This window comes from Populus alba, chromosome 2 (genome assembly GCF_005239225.2).
Source record: "Populus alba chromosome 2, ASM523922v2, whole genome shotgun sequence".
NCBI lineage: Eukaryota > Viridiplantae > Streptophyta > Magnoliopsida > Malpighiales > Salicaceae > Populus > Populus alba.
Genome location: NC_133285.1, coordinates 16,261,740 through 16,281,807, shown reverse-complemented (window position 1 = coordinate 16,281,807; position 20,068 = coordinate 16,261,740). Strand labels below are relative to the sequence as shown.

The 20,068-nt window shown below is 35.0% G+C and overlaps 1 protein-coding gene across 7 annotated transcripts; it reads left to right on the top strand.

Moving 5' to 3' along the window:
- The first annotated feature begins 2,186 nt into the window (after positions 1-2,186).
- Positions 2,187-19,657, top strand: LOC118043542 (histone-lysine N-methyltransferase ATX2). Of its 7 annotated transcripts, none has more exons than XR_012169084.1 (27): positions 2,187-2,972; positions 3,234-3,285; positions 3,367-3,441; positions 3,550-3,769; positions 4,447-4,570; positions 4,685-4,789; positions 5,413-5,615; positions 5,837-5,929; positions 6,090-6,187; positions 6,650-6,820; positions 8,888-9,031; positions 9,315-9,362; positions 9,624-9,741; positions 9,819-9,884; positions 9,957-10,018; positions 10,263-10,319; positions 12,977-13,045; positions 13,173-13,371; positions 13,719-14,003; positions 14,123-14,184; positions 14,270-14,347; positions 14,536-14,631; positions 14,901-15,004; positions 15,075-15,221; positions 16,511-16,551; positions 17,984-18,298; positions 19,005-19,657. XR_012169084.1 is itself a non-coding variant. In XM_035051567.2 (26 exons), exons 1-24 carry the CDS (start codon positions 2,386-2,388, stop codon positions 15,214-15,216), a joined length of 3,258 nt encoding a protein of 1,085 aa, XP_034907458.1. In that variant the 5' UTR covers positions 2,190-2,385; the 3' UTR covers positions 15,217-15,221; positions 16,511-16,551; positions 17,984-18,360. The 7 variants fall into 7 exon arrangements, 5 of the variants coding, with proteins under 5 accessions (XP_034907469.1, XP_073263456.1, XP_034907451.1 ...); XR_012169083.1 differs by having other exon boundaries at positions 18,994-19,657; XM_035051567.2 differs by lacking the exon at positions 19,005-19,657 and having other exon boundaries at positions 2,190-2,972; positions 17,984-18,360.
- Positions 19,658-20,068: the final 411 nt, after the last annotated feature.

Genomic DNA, 20,068 nt, shown 5'->3' with positions numbered 1-20,068 from the left:
CTACTAGTGTTCAAACTCATAACTTCTTGGTTGACACTCATGTTAACCGTTAAGTTGCGATTTGGATCTATTGTAAAACAATTAAAAAAATATACTAAGATGCTTCACTTCTCATACAAATAATAAAACACCGTTAAAAAACTATGAGGTAACTATTGAACCATAACTAATGTACAGTAATGAAAAAGTTAAAAGCTATATTTTTTAGTATTTTTTATTAATTAATTATTAATATAAAAAATACCAATTAGCAATGTAACAATAATTAGTAATTAACTAGATATGTTGCTCGTGCTTAGCTGCAGGCGGAATAATATTTTTTTGATGTAAAAAAATGACAAGCATAAAAGAAATTCAAGTTCAAAGTCATTGGTTAAAGTGCAATTTAAATAACATGAAAAAAACAAAACACAACAACAATAAATAAACTAACCAAAAAATAATGAGAAAAGGATAGAAAGAACCACACCCGAGCCTATATGGATTATCAAATAATTCGATGCTAACCTAACTGAATAAAAACCTGAACAAAAAGAGTCAAACTTTAAAAAAAAAGTTTTTTAAAAAGGGAAAAACAAAATAAAATCTCAAACAAATCTCCTAAACCTCATCTAATCTAAAAAACCAACAACTTGTTAGATCATAAACCAGAGTTCAATTAAAAAGCTTAAATGTCATCCAATTTAATTTTGAATGATGGAATCATTGAAAAAACTACTAATAAAAAAACTTGCAAAAAAAGAAGAAGAAGAGGAATAGCAAAAAAAAGGGGCTTAAAATCTTACAGGAAAAAAACAAATAAAGATAAAATTTGAAAAAAATTTCAAAATCATCCCAAAAAAATTAAGAAAATGATTAGGACCAAATTTGACATCATGGGATGAAATTGAGAAAAAAAGAAATAAAAAACCATGCAAAAAAAAAAATAGCAATTAAAAAAATTAGGACTAAATCCAAAATAAAAATCAAATGAAAATAAATATTCAGGGGTGAAATTATAAAAAACCAATTTATCAAGAAAATAATTTAAAAATAACAACTAAAAGAAACATAACCAAATTTGACACAAAAATTAAATGAAAAAATGGTTGAGGTGAAATTGTAAAAAGACAAATCAATCAAGAAAATAATTCAAAATAAAATAAATAGCAATTTAAAGAATGAACAACAAATTTGAAAATAAATTTCAAAGATCAAATAACAAGGGATGGAATAAAAAATAAAAAATAAAATCCAATTAGAAACAATCAATGTAAATAAAAAAATTATAAATAAGAGAAGATGGATTGAATTGCAAGAAAAATAATAATTAAGGGTTGGTTTGATTTTCTGCATGCATCCAGGAAGAAAGCAAAAAAGAAAAGCCATTTCCAGCCAAACCATGTTGTATCATCATACACGTGTCATTTATGGAGGAAGAGGATACTAAGATGAATCTAATAATGTGGAGGAAGCGCTAGTACAATCATTGGAGTTAGTCGCACACGCCAATCACCTTTTGATTTCTTTAATTGCACAAAATAAAAAAATGCCCACCAATCAACAATAACAAACAGACCATGTGAAAATTACTACAAAGCCCTTGAATGCAAGGTTAAAAAAAATGGAATGACATGAGTAATGTTATAATTCGACTGTTTAACCAACACATGAAAATATAATATTGCTCTTGAGCAGAAAGTATTAAATTATTTTATTCCGGTTAAGTTCGTTATTTTACCGTGTATTTATAAATACAATTATCCAAATAACCTTATTTAATTTTCAAAAGATTTGTGAAAAAAGTCACCCTATCCCTTAAATAAAGATTAAAAAGGAAATGATAAGAAGCAAGACTATTAAAATAAATAATAAACCAGTCTTGTAAAATCAACAACAGCTTTAGCCTTTTGTTAATAATTAGTTCTAGTAAATAGTAATTTACTATAACACGTCGTAGGGTTTTGGGTCCTCACGAAGCAGGACCGGCGAACCCACTGGAAAAACGGTGAAGCCATCGCACAAGAACAAGTGCCAACTTTTGATACCATACCTAAATTGAAATTCCCAAAACATTTCAGGACTATTTTGTCATTACGATAACAATTTTTCATAACACGATATCTGGCACGTGCAAAGTACTTTGCCAGATATTGTGTTATGAAAAGTCTCCCACCAGTCCCCAAAAAATTAAAATAAAGAAAATTAATTAATAAATTAAAAAAATCAACGAGGCATTTGATTAACAGGCTCACTGGCTTCCAGGCCTCCCCCCCTCTCTCTTGGAGTGCACACGGCGGGCGGGAAACTGATAATCTGGGAACATCCTTCCCTCCAAACCCTAACCATAACTCTTCTTCTTTCCTTTCTCCAAATTGCAGACAGGTCAGGTTATCTTCCTCACTCATGGCACTTCTACACAAACCGCACACAGAAGACAAAATCCACAAATCACCTCTCGATTTCGAAGAAGAAGAAGCCGGGGGCACTTCTATACGCTACGTGTCGTTGGACCGCGTCTACTCAGCCGCGTCTCTCTGTGGATCATCCAACGTCATGTCAAAGAAAGTAAAAGCCCGGAAGTTTCTTCCCAACCACAATCCACGTGTCAACAATCCTCCTTCGTTACTCTACGTTTATTCTCGCCGTCCAAAACGACCACCCCGCTCTTCGTTTCATGATTCGTTGGTTTCACGCGCCGCTGAGCCTGAGCTGGTGGTGAAGAGTGAGATTTGTGAATTTGAGGAGGAGCCGAAGATTGAGTTGAACAAGGAGAAGAAGAGAAGAAGGATTGGGAGTAATGAGTTGCTGAGATTGGGTGTCGATTCTAATATTTTGCTAGGGTTTGATAGGCCTCGTTTGAGGGATTGCCGTAATAATACTAACAATAGTAATTGTAAGATTGGAAATTTTAGGAGAAAGAAGCGTGATTCTCTGGTTACGAATTCTGATAAATTTTCGGCCCTTCCAGATACTAGTAAAAGATGGGTCAGGTGGGTTTCTTTCTTAATGTAATAATTGTGATGAATTTTAGTGAAAATTACTGACAAGATTCGGCACCAATGTAGATGTTTTTAGTTATTAGAGTGGTGGATTTTGGATTTTTATGATAAAATTCTTAATGTTTATAAGCTGCATTTTAGGTTTTGAGACAATGTAGCATAAATTTTAAAAATTCTTTGCCTTGGCCTCCAAATTGTTTCTGATTGTTCATGTGATTTCTGTTTAATGTGTGTAAATTATGTCTTCAATAGGTTGAATTTTGATGGTGTTGATCCAAAATTGATCGTTGGGTTGCCATGCAAGGCAAGCTTATGCTTTACCTTTCTTTGTTGATTTATGAGATTATCCTTTCCGTTATGTGCATGATAAAACTGATTTTTACAGGTCTACTGGCCACTGGATGCTGATTGGTATTCTGGACGTGTTGTTGGGCACATTTCAGATACTAACCGATATAATGTATGGCTTGATGCCCCATTTGTTTTCTCATTTAAAATTTGAACTGCTTTAGAATTATAAAGAATATGTTGGGATACTATTGTTGATGAGAAATGAACTACAATGCAGATTGAATATGAAGATGGAGATAAAGAGGATTTGATGCTTTCAAACGAGAAAGTAAAGCTCTTTATTTCTGGCGAGGAGATGGAGCGGCTGAACCTGAGTGTCTGTGTAAAAAGTACAGATGGTGATAGAAATTATTATAATGAGATGGTTGTGTTAGCTGCCAGTTTGGATGACTGCCAAGATCTTGAGCCTGGGGATATCATATGGGCCAAACTTACTGGTCTGCACCAAATTTCTCAGATTTTGTCTTTGGGTTTTTTTTTTTATCTGTTTTCACTCTTTGCATACATTAGCCATAAAAAACCAAATACATCTCAGAGATGCTCGGAAATATCAAGGTCCTGTAACTCATATGAATTGCAAGCTAAAATCTTATCCTTTTTCTTTAGATTAGTGTTTGACACCATATGATCAAACTGTTTCTTGTGTGTGCCTTTGCAAACATATTTTTACTGCTTCCAACATGCTTATCTTGATTAGATCATGCTCTATAGTTTCAGGGTCAATGAAAACCAATGTGCTGGGTTAGAAAGACAATTGATTGAATGTATGGTCATTTTACTGGCATAGGGATCAAGGGAATTACAGAAAAGGTTTACCAGGCAATAAAAAGAAAAGGAAAAGGAAACAAGATCTATGATGTTGTTAAGAACTTGTTTTAATGCATTTGAGTTTGGGTGCTCTTTTTTGCCCATGCATTAGTGAGCCAGGATGTCAGTGGAAAGGATCATTTGCATTTTTTGATTCCTACTCTCATGTTTGGGCAGTTTTCTGCCGTTATGTACATGCAGGTTCTATCATCAATTAATTTGTCAAAACTTTGTAATTACACTATGGATAAATAAATTTACCCTCTTGGTTTTACACCAACTATATCTTTTAATTGTTCTAGTGCAGGTCATGCTATGTGGCCGGCAATTGTTGTGGATGGAGCACTTATTGGTGATCATAAAGGCATAAGCAAAAATATTGGAGGAGGATCAATATCTGTTCAATTTTTTGGTACTCATGATTTTGCAAGGTTTGCTGTTCTTCTAAGTTTGAAGGAGATTTTGTTTGTGTCAATCACTGCCCAGTGTGTAGGACATCTATTTCTCTTTGAGGTTGACTTTATATTTTATCATTCTACTACTAGAATTAAACCAAAGCAGGCAATCTCGTTTCTCAAAGGACTTCTTTCTTCTTTCCACCTAAAGTGCAAGCAGCCTCGTTTCACTCGAAGCTTGGAAGAAGCAAAAATGTAAGGTTGATTTTAAGGGTTCATTTCATTGAAGTGGCATGATAATATGGTGTTTCACACTTGAGTACCTTTTATTTAACCAGAATTGTCATCATGTCCCTGTGAATGTGAATCCTTCTAGCTGTATAGGTATCATTGCTGAATTCTGTTATCAATTTATAAATATGACATGCCTTTTGTCACTTGTTGAGTTGGTGGAGGTTATTATATCAGGGATCATATTATCTTGTGCCTGTCTCCTTGTAAGATAGCATGTATTACTGTGGTGAAACCTGGGAAACAGGGTTGCATGTGCCAATAATGCTCTTGATGCAGCCTTTTAATGGCTCCACAATTGAATTGTTTTCTATATTGAAAATCCTTGGAATTTTGTCCTGAAGGCTTGATTTTGCTCAGGCCCTAAAGTTGGTTACCAATATTGGATCTCTGCACATTATATTTTTTTGGCCTTCACTTCCATTATCACTTTACCTTCTTGTTATCATGTTTTTACCTGAAATATCACTGTATACACTCACTTGGAACAGCTATAATGTGCAGTTCTTTTAGAAAACCGTGAGAATACTTCAAAATTTACATGCAATGTTAGGATCCTGATGCAGTGGACATTTTGTTCTTACCAGGTATCTCAGTGAACAAAAGCTTTCGAGAAGAATGCTACAACTGCAAAATGGCATGAAAGCTGATAGCTGTGAGAGTGCGAGTAGCGATGAAGGGAGTACAGATTCAGGAGAAGATTGCATGCAAGATGGAGGGATTCAAAGGATATTGGCTAGGCTGGGTACTTCTCCATATGTAATTGGGGATTTGCAAATAATAAGCCTTGGTAAGTTTTCTTCTTGTGTTTTTTTTTTTTTTAGCTTAAGACATGATTGAATATGTTTTGTGCATTTCATTTCATCACCTTTTTGTTCTTGATGGCAACACAGTGCCTGCAATATGTTTCTGCTACTTGATTGGGGAGACCGGGTATTTTGCAATATGCAGTTAATTTACGTTGTGGCAACCAATCATTTACACTTATAGACTCGTACATTGTCCTCACAGGAAAGATTGTCAAGGATTCTGAACATTTCCAGGATAACAGATTCACCTGGCCTGAAGGGTATACTGCCTTGAGGAAGTTTACTTCAATAAAAGGTGGTTATTTTATAAATACATAGTGGGACTTTTGTGTATCACATCTTTTCCACCATAATCTCATTTCTCTGAGATTTTTGTTTTTCATTTTCTGAGTCATCTTGATTGTATTAGTTCCCTGACTTGTTCTCTTTTTTGGTTTCGACTTTGTGGGGTTCAGATCCAAATGTTCGTATGATATATAAAATGGAAGTGTTGAGAGATGCCGAGTCAAAGATTCGGCCTCTATTTAGAGTGACATTGGATAATGGAGAGGAGGTTAGTTGTGATCAACTAATCTTAAAACCATAAATACATTACAAAGTCATTCTCCTATTTAACTATTCCTTGTCTCATCTTGTTAAATGATTCTTTGTACTATACATCATAGGTCATAACCACCTTTTGCAGGTTGCTACTATGCACTTCTCATGCACAGATAAAAGATGATTGAGGAAACACAAACTTTTTATGGCATCTTTTTCAATGGCATTATAAAACATGATATAATGGTCCCTCATACTTGAGAGATAACGAGATGGGAATGGGATAGAATAGATCTTATCAGTGATTTTTTGACTTGCTTGATATTGGCATGTTGTTATCAATAAATTTCTTCCTACCCATCAAACCTGAAATATGATTGGCATTCCATCATCAGTGCTGTTGCTTGCTTGGCTACATGGTGTCAAACTTGCTGAAAGAGTAGCAGCTGAAGATTTTATTTTTTTATTGTTGCAGATTAATGGATCTACTCCAGATGCTTGCTGGGATAAAATATACAGAAAAATCAGGAAGATGCAAGATGGTAATTCTAATGGTTTTGGTGCTGAAAGTGTAGGAGAAAGAAAACTCAAATCTGGTTCTGACATGTTTGGTTTCTCTAACCCTGAAGTTATAAAACTACTAAAGGTTTGCCTCTTGGTATTCAGTAACCTTAAAATTTTCAATGGTTAGCCTATTTTATATTGATGTCAATTTTTATCTGCTGCCATTGTGTCAGAACCTTTTCTGAATTACCCATTTGCTAGCCAAATGGATAATGAATGGTCTGGAGTGAAATGTTGTTGATAATTTCTGTCAGGATAGAAATCTACTTTTGCTATTTTGCATCTTTGCAATTTGATTTCAAATCATTAGTATAAATCTCAAATGGATTCTGAAACTTCTTAGTGCTTCAATTAATGGTTGGAGAGGAATGCTAGGATTTTTAAAAACCAGTTCACTTCAAGACAATTGTTATGGGGTAGGTGATTTTCCTTTCTTATTTGTGGTGTCATGCTGCAGGTGTTTTTATGGGAGTTTCTTTTGCTTATTCAGTGGGATTGGGCAGCTCTTTTATGCAATTTGTTTAGCTTAATTATTTGGGAGGATGATTTATTCTCCCTTAAGCTTTTGTAATTCCTTTTGCTATTAACACAATATTCGGTTATCTAAAAAACATAATGGAGTGTTAGAGAGTTCTATCGTTTTTTTTTATTCATCTAAAGAAGAAAATTTGTGAAATTACAGTAAGGAGAAGGGAACATCCTCTAAAATAGAATATACTTTTTGGTTGCCTCGGAAGTATCATCTCATCTATGGTAACATTACACCTCCAGATCTCCTAATGTTGAAAACTCTGGGAAGCTAAAATAACCATCCTGTCTCCTAATGGTTCTTCGAAGATAAATTTGTTCTTAATAATTCTGGAATTTCTCTCAACCACACTGTCACCACAAACATGTTGCAGCTCCAAAGAATCTTGGAGTGCTTTTCTCTGGAATGCCCACATAAATGCACTTATTGTGTTACTTGGTAATCAAATTGCTTGCATGTTCAATAAGGGTCTTCTCTGGAATCCACTTGGGAAGGTCATGTTGGAATCAAATAATTAAAATAGATTGGTTGTTGAAGCTGGGTATTAGTGGGATGTGAATCATAATGGGTGGAACTTCAGGGAAGCTACTAATGCCTATGGTTGGTGTGTGGAACTTGAGAAGAGGATGTGAGCACTTCTCTTTTGTTCGCTTTAAGCTAGGAAGAAGGAATCTATATTATTTTGGCATGATTAATGTGTGGAAGAGGTCTTCTAAAATAAATTCCTTTAACTTTTCAAATCGATTCTGGATAGAAATGCTTTGATGAGCTCTTGTTCAGCTGTAAATGATGGCTTTGCTTCTTGGAATGTGGTTTTTGCAGAGGGCACAAAATTCGGATCTGTGGCTGAGTGTGTGTGTGTGGAGTTTGGGGTTTGCTTTGACCATTAAATAAATTTTCACAAAGAGATCTTAGTGAACCTTTTTTTTTTTTCCTGTAACAAGGCAGCCGAATATGTTAACCAATCTACATTGCACATTAACTTCTAACTTATGATGTGCAGGACTTAACAAATATGTCACAGTAATTTACAGAATTATCTAGACCCAGACTTTCCTGTGATGTGATTAGCTTACAATTACAATAACTCCTGTAATTCAACAAATTGTTTTCTCCTTTCCCTATCCCCAGAGCAAAGAAAACCCTCAAATTCAAATTTTTACCACCAATCAGAATTCTTTAGAATCACAAATATTCCATCATTCTCTGAGTTGGCATGACACCCACTATTGATAGATTAAAACTTTGCTAAAACTATGCTACACGCATCTAGGATAAATTGTTGTTCTGCTATGTTGCAAGGTTGTTTTTAAAGGGACTGGTGAATTTAACTTTTATCTTCTTATTCTTAAATTGGATCAAGTTCCTTGAATTTTCCTTTGCAGTATTGAGATGTTTTGGGTATTATGCAATATACCACCATTTCAAAAGTTCTGGCCTCATCAACCTTTCTTTTTGCTCATTTGATGATGTCTCTAAAGTGTTCTGTTTATTTTCTTGCTCATGGAAGTTCAAAGGTGTTTTGAGCTTATGATGTTATTGCATACTTGCAAGTGTCTATTGTTCAAATTCCTTTTATTTTAATTGTAACTTTACTCTAATTTCCAATGGTTCTAACAGGGATTATCTAAATCCATACATTCTTCCAAACTGTCTACGTCCAAGTTAACATCCGAAAGATATCAAGGCATACCTGTTGGTTACAGACCTGTTCGTGTTGACTGGAAAGACCTTGATAAGTGCAATGTCTGCCATATGGATGAGGTAAAAGCCAACTTCTTCCCATAATGCATGGATAGAACTAGTTTGGTTGGGCAGCATGCTTACTTGCTACTTAACTACCCCTTGCCCTGTCACGGGGAATGAAAGAACCATGAATGAAAAACTCCTAAATTATTCGATTGACACCATATCTTTCTGACTTGTCTTGCTTTCTGGGCATCTTTGTCTTCAATTTTCCCCAACTATTGAAATTCTTCCTCTTCTTTTTCTCTCACTTTGATACTTCCATGGTTAGAAATTTCTAATAGCTGCTCTTTGTTTTCAGGAATATGAAAACAATTTGTTCCTGCAGTGTGATAAATGCAGAATGATGGTAAGGGTTTCTATACTTGTTTTTCTACAATCAGTTTCATGGATTTTGCATGATGGGTTGTATTATGACTGCAGTTTTTTAAAATTGACAGTGTTTTCTCATCATCTACTGTTAGTTAAATAAGCAGCATACTTAAACTTTGTTTACAACACCTTTTCCTCTTCCATATTGGAGTGACATTACCTTTTGTTCTATCTCATTTCATATCTATAATCCATCTAGTTGCGTCCTCAAGTTAATCGGAATTTGATGTCTGCTCAGGTCCATGCCAGATGCTATGGGGAATTAGAACCTGTTGATGGTGTGCTGTGGTTATGCAATTTATGCCGACCAGGGGCTCCTAACTCCCCACCACCATGCTGCCTTTGTCCTGTTATTGGTGTGTGATTGTCTTAGAACACCTTTCTTATAAGCAACAAGTGATGTTACTGAATCTGTGAATTGACTTTCCTTCAGGCGGTGCTATGAAGCCTACAACTGATGGGCGCTGGGCTCATTTGGCTTGTGCCATATGGATTCCTGGTTAGAATCTAATTTACACCTTGTTTCATCTTTCCTTGTAATGGCTTATATTGACGCACTTATGTGCTGCAGAAACTTGCCTATCTGATGTCAAGAGAATGGAGCCCATTGATGGGCAAAATAGAATCAATAAGGTACATTAGCTTGTTATATCAGTTTTGCATTTTCTTGTCCTATAGAATGTCCCTTTGTGGTGGGTGTGGGTTTATTCTTTATATTTTACACTCAGTAACCTAGTAATTCTGAGTACTTGTTGGTCTACTGTAGTAATCTAGTATTGCAAGTGCTTCTTGACTTCAGAATCACTAAAATATGATATTCTGGGTTCAAGCAGTGTGCATGTGTTTTCCTTCTAATCTGGCTTTTGTGATTGACTAGGATCGTTGGAAGCTCTTATGTAGTATCTGCGGCGTAGCTTATGGAGCTTGTATCCAAGTAAGCTCAAAATTAACCCAAAGATAATATACTTGTTAATATGCGTTGTGACTTTCTGGACAGGTGCTTATGAGTAGTTTTCCTGGTTCCTTTTTGGTGTTCCCTATTTGTATGTAGCTATTCTTGTTTAAACATCCTTATTTAATTTATTTTGGCACATTTGCAATAGTTTTATCATTTTCTGGAGCTCACAAAAAATTCAGCACATCTTTAAAAAGCTCTGAATGACCAGCAGAGAAAGCTAGGGACTCAACATTCCTGAATTGAAATCTTGTGAATGGTAACTGTGTCTTCCTACTGGACCATCTTTTATGCTAGTGAGATTTGTATTGTAATTGTCACAGCTGACGTGCTGCCTGCCCCATCAACTCTTCCAATAGTCGCACTGTTAACATGATCGGAAATATAAGAAGCCTCAGCCCAACTTTTTAGTGAGACCATGAATTCTCTCTCAACTACTGGCTACTTAATGTCCCTTTTTTGAGAAGGATGATATTCAGTTCTCTAATTAATGTTGTAAATGAAATACAATCATTTAAAGGGTGTTCAGGTGATGCTATCATCTTTATGGATCTTTAGTTTACTTTTTTTGTATAAAATGTAGCAAATTAATACCCTTGGATCTTCACCACTGAACTTCAGTCATGAAAAATGCATTAGAAATTTTATTTAGTTATTTAAAGAAAGGGCAAGCTGTGACGTACAAAAGGAAAATTCTAGATGTGAGCTTTGAGTTGCAAGAAACTGAATGGGATCCTAACATTAAACTTAAACTATCAAGAATCGTGGCGGTATTTATATTACTTATTGTAGTTTTTTGAATAAGAACTAACTTTCTTTCTTATTTATTCAATTGTTCTGATTACAAGATTTATAGTAGAAAAGGCCACCAAATTAGGAAGGACACAACATCAAGAAGTCAAATTAAAGAGCAGATCTTTAGGGTAGAGAATAGGAAACAAAAACTCATAAAAATCTGAAACAATAATTCCAGATTTTATTTGCAATATCACTTTCTACTTTATTTTCTAATAATCCAACACCCCCTCAAGTTGGTGCATAGATATCCATCACTCCCAACTTGCTTGTAAAGAACTCAAAACAGGTCTAAAGAGTCATTTGGTGAATATATCAGCTGTTTGTTGAGTGGTAGGAACAAAAGGCATGCATATAACTCCACTATCAATCTTTTTTTAAATTTTTTTTTATGAAGTGTCTATCAATCGCTACATGTTTGGTACGATCATGTTGTATTGGATTTTGTGCAATACTTATAACAGCTTTGTTGTCACAATACAACTTCATTGACATTTTCAGACACTTGCAGCTCTTTAAGAATTCTCTTTAGCCATAACATTTCACACTCCATTAGCCGTAGCCCTATATTTTGCCTCAACACAACTTCTTGCAACCACATTTTGCTTCTAACTTCGCCATGTAACCATATTTCCCCAAACATAAGTACATTATCTTGATGTGGATCTTCTATCAATGACTGAACCTGCCCAATCTACATCAATGTATGCTTCTATTGTCTGCCAAGTTGTCTTATGAAAGAGTAAACCCTTGCCTGTTGTACTTTTCAAGTATTTGAGGATTTGATAAACTGCTTCAAGATGTTTTGCATAGGGTGAGTGCATGGTTTGGTTGCTAAACTCACATCAAACATGATATCAAGCCGTGTATGTGATAAGTAGATTAGCTTTTCCACCAACTTTGATACTGTGTTGTATCAACTGGATCGCCTTCTTTATCATCACCAAGTTTCTGATTAGGATCTATTGGGATACTTGTTGGCCTATAACCACTCATCCTAGTCTCCTCAAGATCAAGAACATACTTTCTTTAGGAGACAGCAATCCCTTTTTTTGACCGAGCAATCTCCATTCCAAGGAAGTACATGAGAGATTCTAAATCTTTAAAACAGTTGTATAAAATTTTTCCTTGGATTCTACTTTTTACATTTTCTAAGATGAATACTCTTATAAAATATCAACTATGGATGGAATAAGAATGAATTACTATGCTGGAGAATGAAGGCTTACAAGGAGAATGGGGCATCCTCCTAGAGTAAAAAGTAAGAATAAAAAATATGGCAATTTCTAGTCTTATTGAACATTAATTTCAGAGATATTGGAAGTTCTTGAATCAGAATTTTGTAAAGTTCGTAAAACTAGCATGTTCCCTAATAATTGCTGTGGAGGAGATTGGTCCTCAAAGACCTCTGCTTCAACCAGATACTGCAAATAATTGCAAAAATTGTACATCTTCAGAAGCCTTTTCCTTCTAGAGCTCATAAAGTGTTTCCATGCAATTTCCTCTTTTTATTCAGGATCTCTGGAGATTCTCTAGAAATATCAAAAGCCTGTCCGTCCCACATATCTCTAGCTATATTGGGTAATTTAAGAATAGATGAGTATGCATCACTATCGTGACAACTGGCACATATTAGGTGATAGGGTCTTGTATAGCTATTTAAGAAGTGTATATTCTTATGAATTTCCCACACTTAAAAGGGCTAACCTTTTCTACTGGGTGCACTAATGATTCACTTGTATCTTATCATCTCTTGCCCTTTTCCTTCCTTCCTCTCTTTCTCTCATTTTTTTTTGTTTAGTACTTAGTTGTAACCCTTTTGAAATGCTTGTTGTATACAGTGTTCAAATAATTCTTGTCGGGTAGCATATCATCCACTTTGTGCACGTGCTGCTGGCCTTTGCGTCGAGGTATTATTTATCAAGCATTCAGAGATTTGTGCTGTGTTTGCAAGTGTGTGTGCTCATTCTCATTTTTACATGTCCTTGCCTGCATGTCTGCATTTATATATTTTATCTTTCTTTTATGATTGCATAGCTTGAGGATGAGGACAGACTCTATCTCCTTTCTCTAGATGAAGATGATGCAGATCAGTGCATTCGTTTACTTTCCTTTTGCAAGAAGCATAGGCAGCCTTCTAATGACCGTATGGTCACAGATGAACGGGTTGGTCGAATTCCTCGTCGGTGTTCTGACTACATCCCACCATGTAATCCATCTGGCTGTGCTCGTACTGGTACGCTTTTCTGTATTCTTGTGTGGTTCTATTTGCAGTACTACAAGGCCAATTACTTCGTAAAATATTTATTTTCTACTCTCTGACTTATGTGTGTGCAATGACGTGTTTGTGAACCTTTTACCCATCTCCACTCTCTCTCAAGCATGCCTTCCTTCGGGCTTTGTTTCCGGTCTTTGAGTTGGCAGCAGAGTTTTATCTGAACTGTTAATAACTTTGGTTGTATCTAGAAATTGCATCTTTTCTGGCAAACTTTTCCTTATTACATGTGTAGCTGCTTTATAGAATCTATCAGTTCAAAACATCTGAATAGTATTTTTGTTTATATCTTTCTTTTATCCTTGCAGAGCCTTACAATTATTTTGGGAGAAGGGGGAGGAAAGAACCAGAAGCCCTCGCTGCTGCATCCTTGAAGCGATTGTTTGTAGAGAATCAGCCGTACTTGGTTGGCGGTTACTCTCAACATGAATCATCAGGATGTACAATTGCTTCCAATGGACTCATAAAGTCTGTCTTCTCTTCTAGTCTTCAAAGGCTAAAAGCCTCTCGGCTTAGTGCTCCTAGTAACATTCTCTCTATGGCTGAAAAGTATCAACACATGCGGCTGACCTCCTGCAAGAGATTAGCATTTGGTAAGTTGGTATTCCAAATTTCTATTTGAATTTTCCAGTTTATTTGAAGGAGCATTTGGGACTCTACATGATTGTCATTTTTTTTCTTTTGCTGATCATTAAAATATATCATGCCATAGGCAAATCAGGAATCCATGGATTCGGCATCTTTGCAAAGCATCCACATAGGGCTGGGGACATGGTAAATTAATTTGCTGATGTGATATGATATTTCTCTTTTCGACTTGTATTTGGAATTGATTCTTTACAAATACATGATTTTTTAGGTGATTGAATATACTGGTGAACTTGTCAGACCTCCAATAGCTGATAGGAGAGAGCGCTTTATATACAATTCATTGGTGGTATGTTTCTATTGAGAATGTTGCCATTGTCCTTACTCTTTGTATGCATGTATTTGTCATCTAGCACAACTACAAACTATCATTCTAAAACTAATGTGTTTATTTCTGAAAGGTTGGCTTACTGTGTTGAAGTCCTCTAGAAAGCTGTTGAGATTGAAGTTTACCTTTTCTTTTCCTTGTTAATGTAGGGTGCTGGGACTTACATGTTTAGAATTGATGATAAACGAGTCATTGATGCCACAAGGGCTGGAAGTATCGCTCATCTGATTAATCACTCTTGTGAGGTGTGTATCATCTGTTCATCCTGTTTAATAGCCTTTCTATTGGATATGAAAACATGTATGAAAAGGTCTATGCCATATATGATTTATAGAAAAGCTTTATGATTAAGTTTTGACTGATAAATTTATCCAACTTTATAGCATTTTTCTCGCTTTAACTTTTCAAACTTGCTTGAAGATGAAAGGTCACATGGATAATATACTTCTGATATTGCTATTTATTTCTACATTTGCTTTACCAAATGCTATATCTCCTTTTGCTTTTTTTGCAGCCCAATTGCTATTCGAGAGTTATAAGCGTTAATGGTGATGAGCATATAATTATATTTGCAAAGAGAGATATTAAAAGATGGGAAGAGCTCACATATGATTATAGGTTTCCCTCGACTCCTATGTGACAAAAGTTCCTTTTTATTCCCCTGGGATGCTGACTTCATTTCTTACAGATTTTTCTCAATTGAAGAAAAACTAGCATGCTATTGTGGCTTCCCTCGATGCCGTGGTGTGGTTAATGACACAGAAGCTGAGGAGCAAGTGGCAAAGCTCTATGCTCCACGCAGTGAATTGACAGACTGGAAAGGAGAATAAAAGAGGTGAGCAGAATTAAAGGTCTGCTTAGTCTGTTTGCATCTCTTTCATGTTTGTTGAATCCATTGTGGCTTATTAATGCACAAAATACAAGGTTGATAATACACGAAAGAATGGCATGAACAATCACATGAAGAACCCAGATAGTGATATATGCACCACCAGGTCATAGTGGCATGAGAACATTGTGTAAGTTTATGTAACTTGGATGAGAAAGCTAAATAAGAAAGGAGCTTGATGCAGGACAAGTTTGGTTTTTGTCCCACAAAGGGATTTGTGGTGGGCAGTGGAGAATTTGGGATTTTAGATGAGAATCAGGGTTAGAGTTTGATGTGTGTGGAATTGGTATTGATTAATGATGTCTTTTATAAAAAAATTGGGATTGTTATTGTAGCTGTAAATAGTAATCCGAGGTTACTGTAGCAATAAAGAATAGAGTAGCAGGAAGAAGGGGTGCGAGGAAAAAAGATGAGGATGGAAGAACATGTTAGAAGCATTTCGACGTAGCTGACTTGGTCTTATGTTTTCCAAGTTCTAGCTTTTTAGCTCAAGTACTATTTTCTTGTAGTGTGAGCCAGTATATGTCCAAGTGGTTGGGATTCTTTAGCAATATATTTATAGTGTCTTTGTTAGTGGTTAGTTATTCAGGAAGTTCTGCAGCATGTTTCTGTAACTTTGTTATCCTAGCAAGTCTATTTAGGTGTCTTCTGCTGTGTTTCAATTAAGAGAGTTTGAGTTGAATGAAAGTTTATTCAGAATTATGAAACTGGTCTACCTCTGCCTCTTTTTTTCTAGCAGAGAACACATGGCCTCTACCCTCAAACTCAACTAAAATACTCAGTAATTCCATTACTCAAAGTTCTTTTAGTCAAGGAAGAAGTGTCCATGATAGATTTATTCTGGTGGGAAAAGGATCAGAAACCAAAATGTTGAAGAGATGTTTTTTTCATTTCAATGAAAGCATTGAATCCATGAGGTATGGGGTGCATCCAAACTGGTTTAGGAAAAGAATCAGATATAACAACACTACCTCTAAAATTTTCTCAAATGTTTTAATGCTACCTATATAGCAGTCCTGTATATGCTTCTAATAAACCTGGTGCCCAAGCATATGAATTTCCCAAAGCATAGGATACTTAGATTTATGAAACCTGCTAATGATGTGCTGCTACTTGTTGATAATTTTTGTTCTCCTGGGTGCTGAATGACCACCCGAGAAGAATTGAACACTTTGCTTTTTGTAGTTACTTTTGCTATTGTTAAACCATCACTTATGCTACCTTCTGCCATTAAGGTGAAAATGCTAAATGGCTTGGATGATGGATTTCTCCCAAGGTAGGAAACACAACTAAATCCTTTCAATTAACTTGTTATTCACAAATTGAATCACAATAGGCAAACTGTGATACGTATATGCTTATCTGTTGTGATTGTGCTCTTGAGTTCCAAAGAAACATGCTCTTCTACAATGAAAATCTAACGTTTGAAATCACAAACTTTACAAGTACTTAAATTATTTCCTTCTATTTATTGGAAGCAAAACATGTTCTTTTGTATTAAAAATGAAATGGTCTTTAGCAATATACTCCCTTTGTCCCATGTTTGTCCATTAAGCAAAACTACAAAAAAATTAATTTATTTATCAAAGGAAAAATATAACTGTAAAAGAGATAAATTAGCTTTTAAAACAAAGGGTATGAGTATGAGGTATCCTCCTACAAGTAAAGCAAACAAATAACTGAAACATTTCTAAGCATTAGTTAAAGAAACTCCTCATGAAGCCTTTCAAAAGGAATATCATACTATTCTATCCCAAATCACTTCCATCAATTATATTCAATTCTGAGAAGTCATGAAGCACTATCAAAATGCACCAAAGTCAACACCACATTTCTTATTTTCTATTTTAAGCTCATCCAATTTATTGAAGTTCATCCATTTTTCTCCTTAGTGTGTCATATGTCTCTCCATGCCATGTCCCAATTCAGTATAAAGATATGTAGGTTGATAGTAGAAAATATAATTTTATTAAATCCAACGAATATGAATTCAGAATTGGTGAAAAAGAGGAAGGATATTAATGTAGTGTATTCCAGTTAATTTATGGTCCATGCTTAGTTGAGTTGAGTTGTACATTTTAATTAAGTGTTCTAGAAATATATAACCATGGAGTTCAAGTAATTATGGGAATAAGGCAATCAACACTTCCTTTAGCAAGAATTGTTTTTGGTTTCTCAACTAAACAAATGCGGTTTAATTGAATCAACTATAATTCACTTTGGGTCAATAGAGATTTTAAAGGTTGTAACAAAGAAAATATTATTGTTACTCCTCAAGTTTGTATAATACTTGAATAAATGCAAGCCATGAAGCTAACACTATTGGGAACTTTGGGATAAGTTGGTGGTAGATATAATTTCTGAAGACAAGGAATATAGCCATTGAATGTCTCATGGTCTCATCATCTCATTCCATGAAAATTGATACCATCCACAGATGGGCTTGCATCTGCACTACCAGACTCGTGTGTCTTCAAGACTTCTTTGTTGTATTGCCCTTTTATCTTTCTCCATTCAGAGCATGCTGTCAAATCTTCCATTGTATCTCATGTTTGTCTAGTTCGATCTTGTTTTTCTTGCTTTTTATTTTTCCTCTTGCAAATCCATTTTTTTTTTGAGATCATGTCACTCTTTTGGCAAAATGCTGCTTGAGCAGAATTTTCCTTTGGCACCCTGTACTGATAATCCTTTCCAATTCCTTTGTGCAGAGATTTCTCAATTACTGGGTATGCCCGTGTGAAATCCTTTTGAAGACTGATTGTTTCTTCTTCACAATTTGCTCATCTAGCATACCATTCTGTGGATGCTAAAGGGTCATGTTCTTTTGTTTCCATGGTCCTATAATCTTGTACTGTTCTCTCATCTTACCGCTGTAAAGAAATATTAAGTGATCCAGCTTCTTTTCCTCTGGTTCTTTCCCCACTTTTGAACCTTGATTCACAAATTGAGATCTCACTTGTCCATAAAATATCTTAGTTCAGCTCACAGGGGGGCACTTTGCCTCACACTGTAACTTTTCTCAGGTACACTAATATTTAAGCAATTAGATATAAATGAAATCTCACCCTTTATTCATCCATTTCAATGATCTGTCCAAACTTTTGATTTTTCGTTGCATTTCTTTTTATAATTTTGTTTAAGGCTTTTCGTTTTTCAAGTTTGCAATTTATCATTGAAAACTATCCAAACTAAATATTGATTGCCATTTATGTTGAAGTTGGATTTTCATAGATGAAGGCATTATCTGTATTAGCTATAGATTTCATTTATTAATATTTGGCCACAGGGAATGCTATCAAAATTAGGCCAATTTCCGAGTCCATTTTCCTGAATCTTTTACAAACACTTTTAGTAATTTCTCTTGAAGCGAGTGAATATTATCTCATGTTACGGAATCCTCATGCATTCTTAATTTGGAATGGATAATCCAAGTCCGGATTTCTTTGGCTTCAAACTTGGTGTCCATTTTATTCTCTTTTGTTTTACTGATCCTGCAAACTCTGAGCAGGTTGCTCCTCTCACAGTGGTAGTTGGCACTGGTAATTGATATAGAGTGATTTTTACGTCGTGTTTGTGCCACGGAGTTGATCTTGGGAATCATGAAAAACGCTATCATAAGTCACAAAATGGATTCTAAGATATTTGGGAGTTGTAGTTTATGTCAGTTTAGTAGTGCTATTGGTGGCGACATGGATAATCTTTGATTCTAATTATCCAGGTGAACTCCAGGAGGATACAATCTCTCTGTGATATTCAGTCGAGTGGAGGAGTGTCACTGAAGTACTTTTTGAGCGCTTATGAGTCAGGACAAACATAATGCGAGTTGTTTCTTGCATGTTGTGATTCCTAGTGGCATCTGTGGTTCGGCTGGAAATTTGATGCATCATGAACATACCAAGCTGCTTGGTATTGGGTTCTCTTTATTCTGGAAATTTGTTTTAAGTCTCAAATTAGAAGAAAAGATACAGCAGGCGAGATCATCTTTTTTCATCCCCAGCTACTGCCACAATTTGCCGCACTATCTATGAAGATTCCCATGTGCTTCCTTTGCTGGAACGTGTTGGGGACTGATGTATGAAGATTGTTGTTCCCGATTTAAGGAAGAGTAAGACCTGGAATACTTTAATGAGCGGGAAAGTCAAATAGAGCATGTGATAAAAGGCTAAAGAAAAAAAGAAAAGCAGCAGCTAAGAAGAAGCCAAAAAAAAAAAAAAAAAAAGTGAAGAAGAGAAAGAGTCGGGGATGGAAAAAATCTACTACTTTGTAAATTTTATTCAATGTCAAGAAAATTACATGTAAAACTCTAATCATAATTAAATTTGGGCTTAAAACCTATTGATTAATAAAAATTTAATAAAATAATATAAACAAGTTGGATGTGATGTCTTGTCAAGGTGGCTCTAAAAATACTTATCAAGTTAATGTGATGTTTTTCTAGTAATTTAAATATAGTCTGAATCTGGTTGTTTATTTTATATATAATTCTTGGTAAAAACAATTTGTGCATTCAAAGTATTATTAATATGTTTTTGTGTTATAATGGTAAGGATAATGGGGTATCCAAAAAAGCATCAAAGATATTTTGTAATTTATGTATAATGATTTCTTCATATCAAAAGTAAAGTTAATATCAAAATATAATGTCAGTTTAGTGATATAACTATTTGATTTAATTCTTTGCAACACCTTAAATGGTCTAGCACTACTTATTTAAAATTTATAATTGGTTTTCAAAGGACATTGTTCAGGTTCAATTTGTATCATGAAATAATTTTCAACATAAAATGCATCAT

Coding starts and splice junctions, on each gene's coding strand:
- LOC118043542 (XM_035051578.2), top strand. CDS start 2,386: ATGGCACTTCTACACAAACCGCACACAGAAGACAAAATCCACAAATCA. Junction 5,616..5,836: donor TTTGCAAATAATAAGCCTTG/GTAAGTTTTCTT, acceptor TTGTCCTCACAG/GAAAGATTGTCAAGGATTCT. Junction 14,632..14,900: donor TGATTAATCACTCTTGTGAG/GTGTGTATCATC, acceptor CTTTTTTTGCAG/CCCAATTGCTATTCGAGAGT.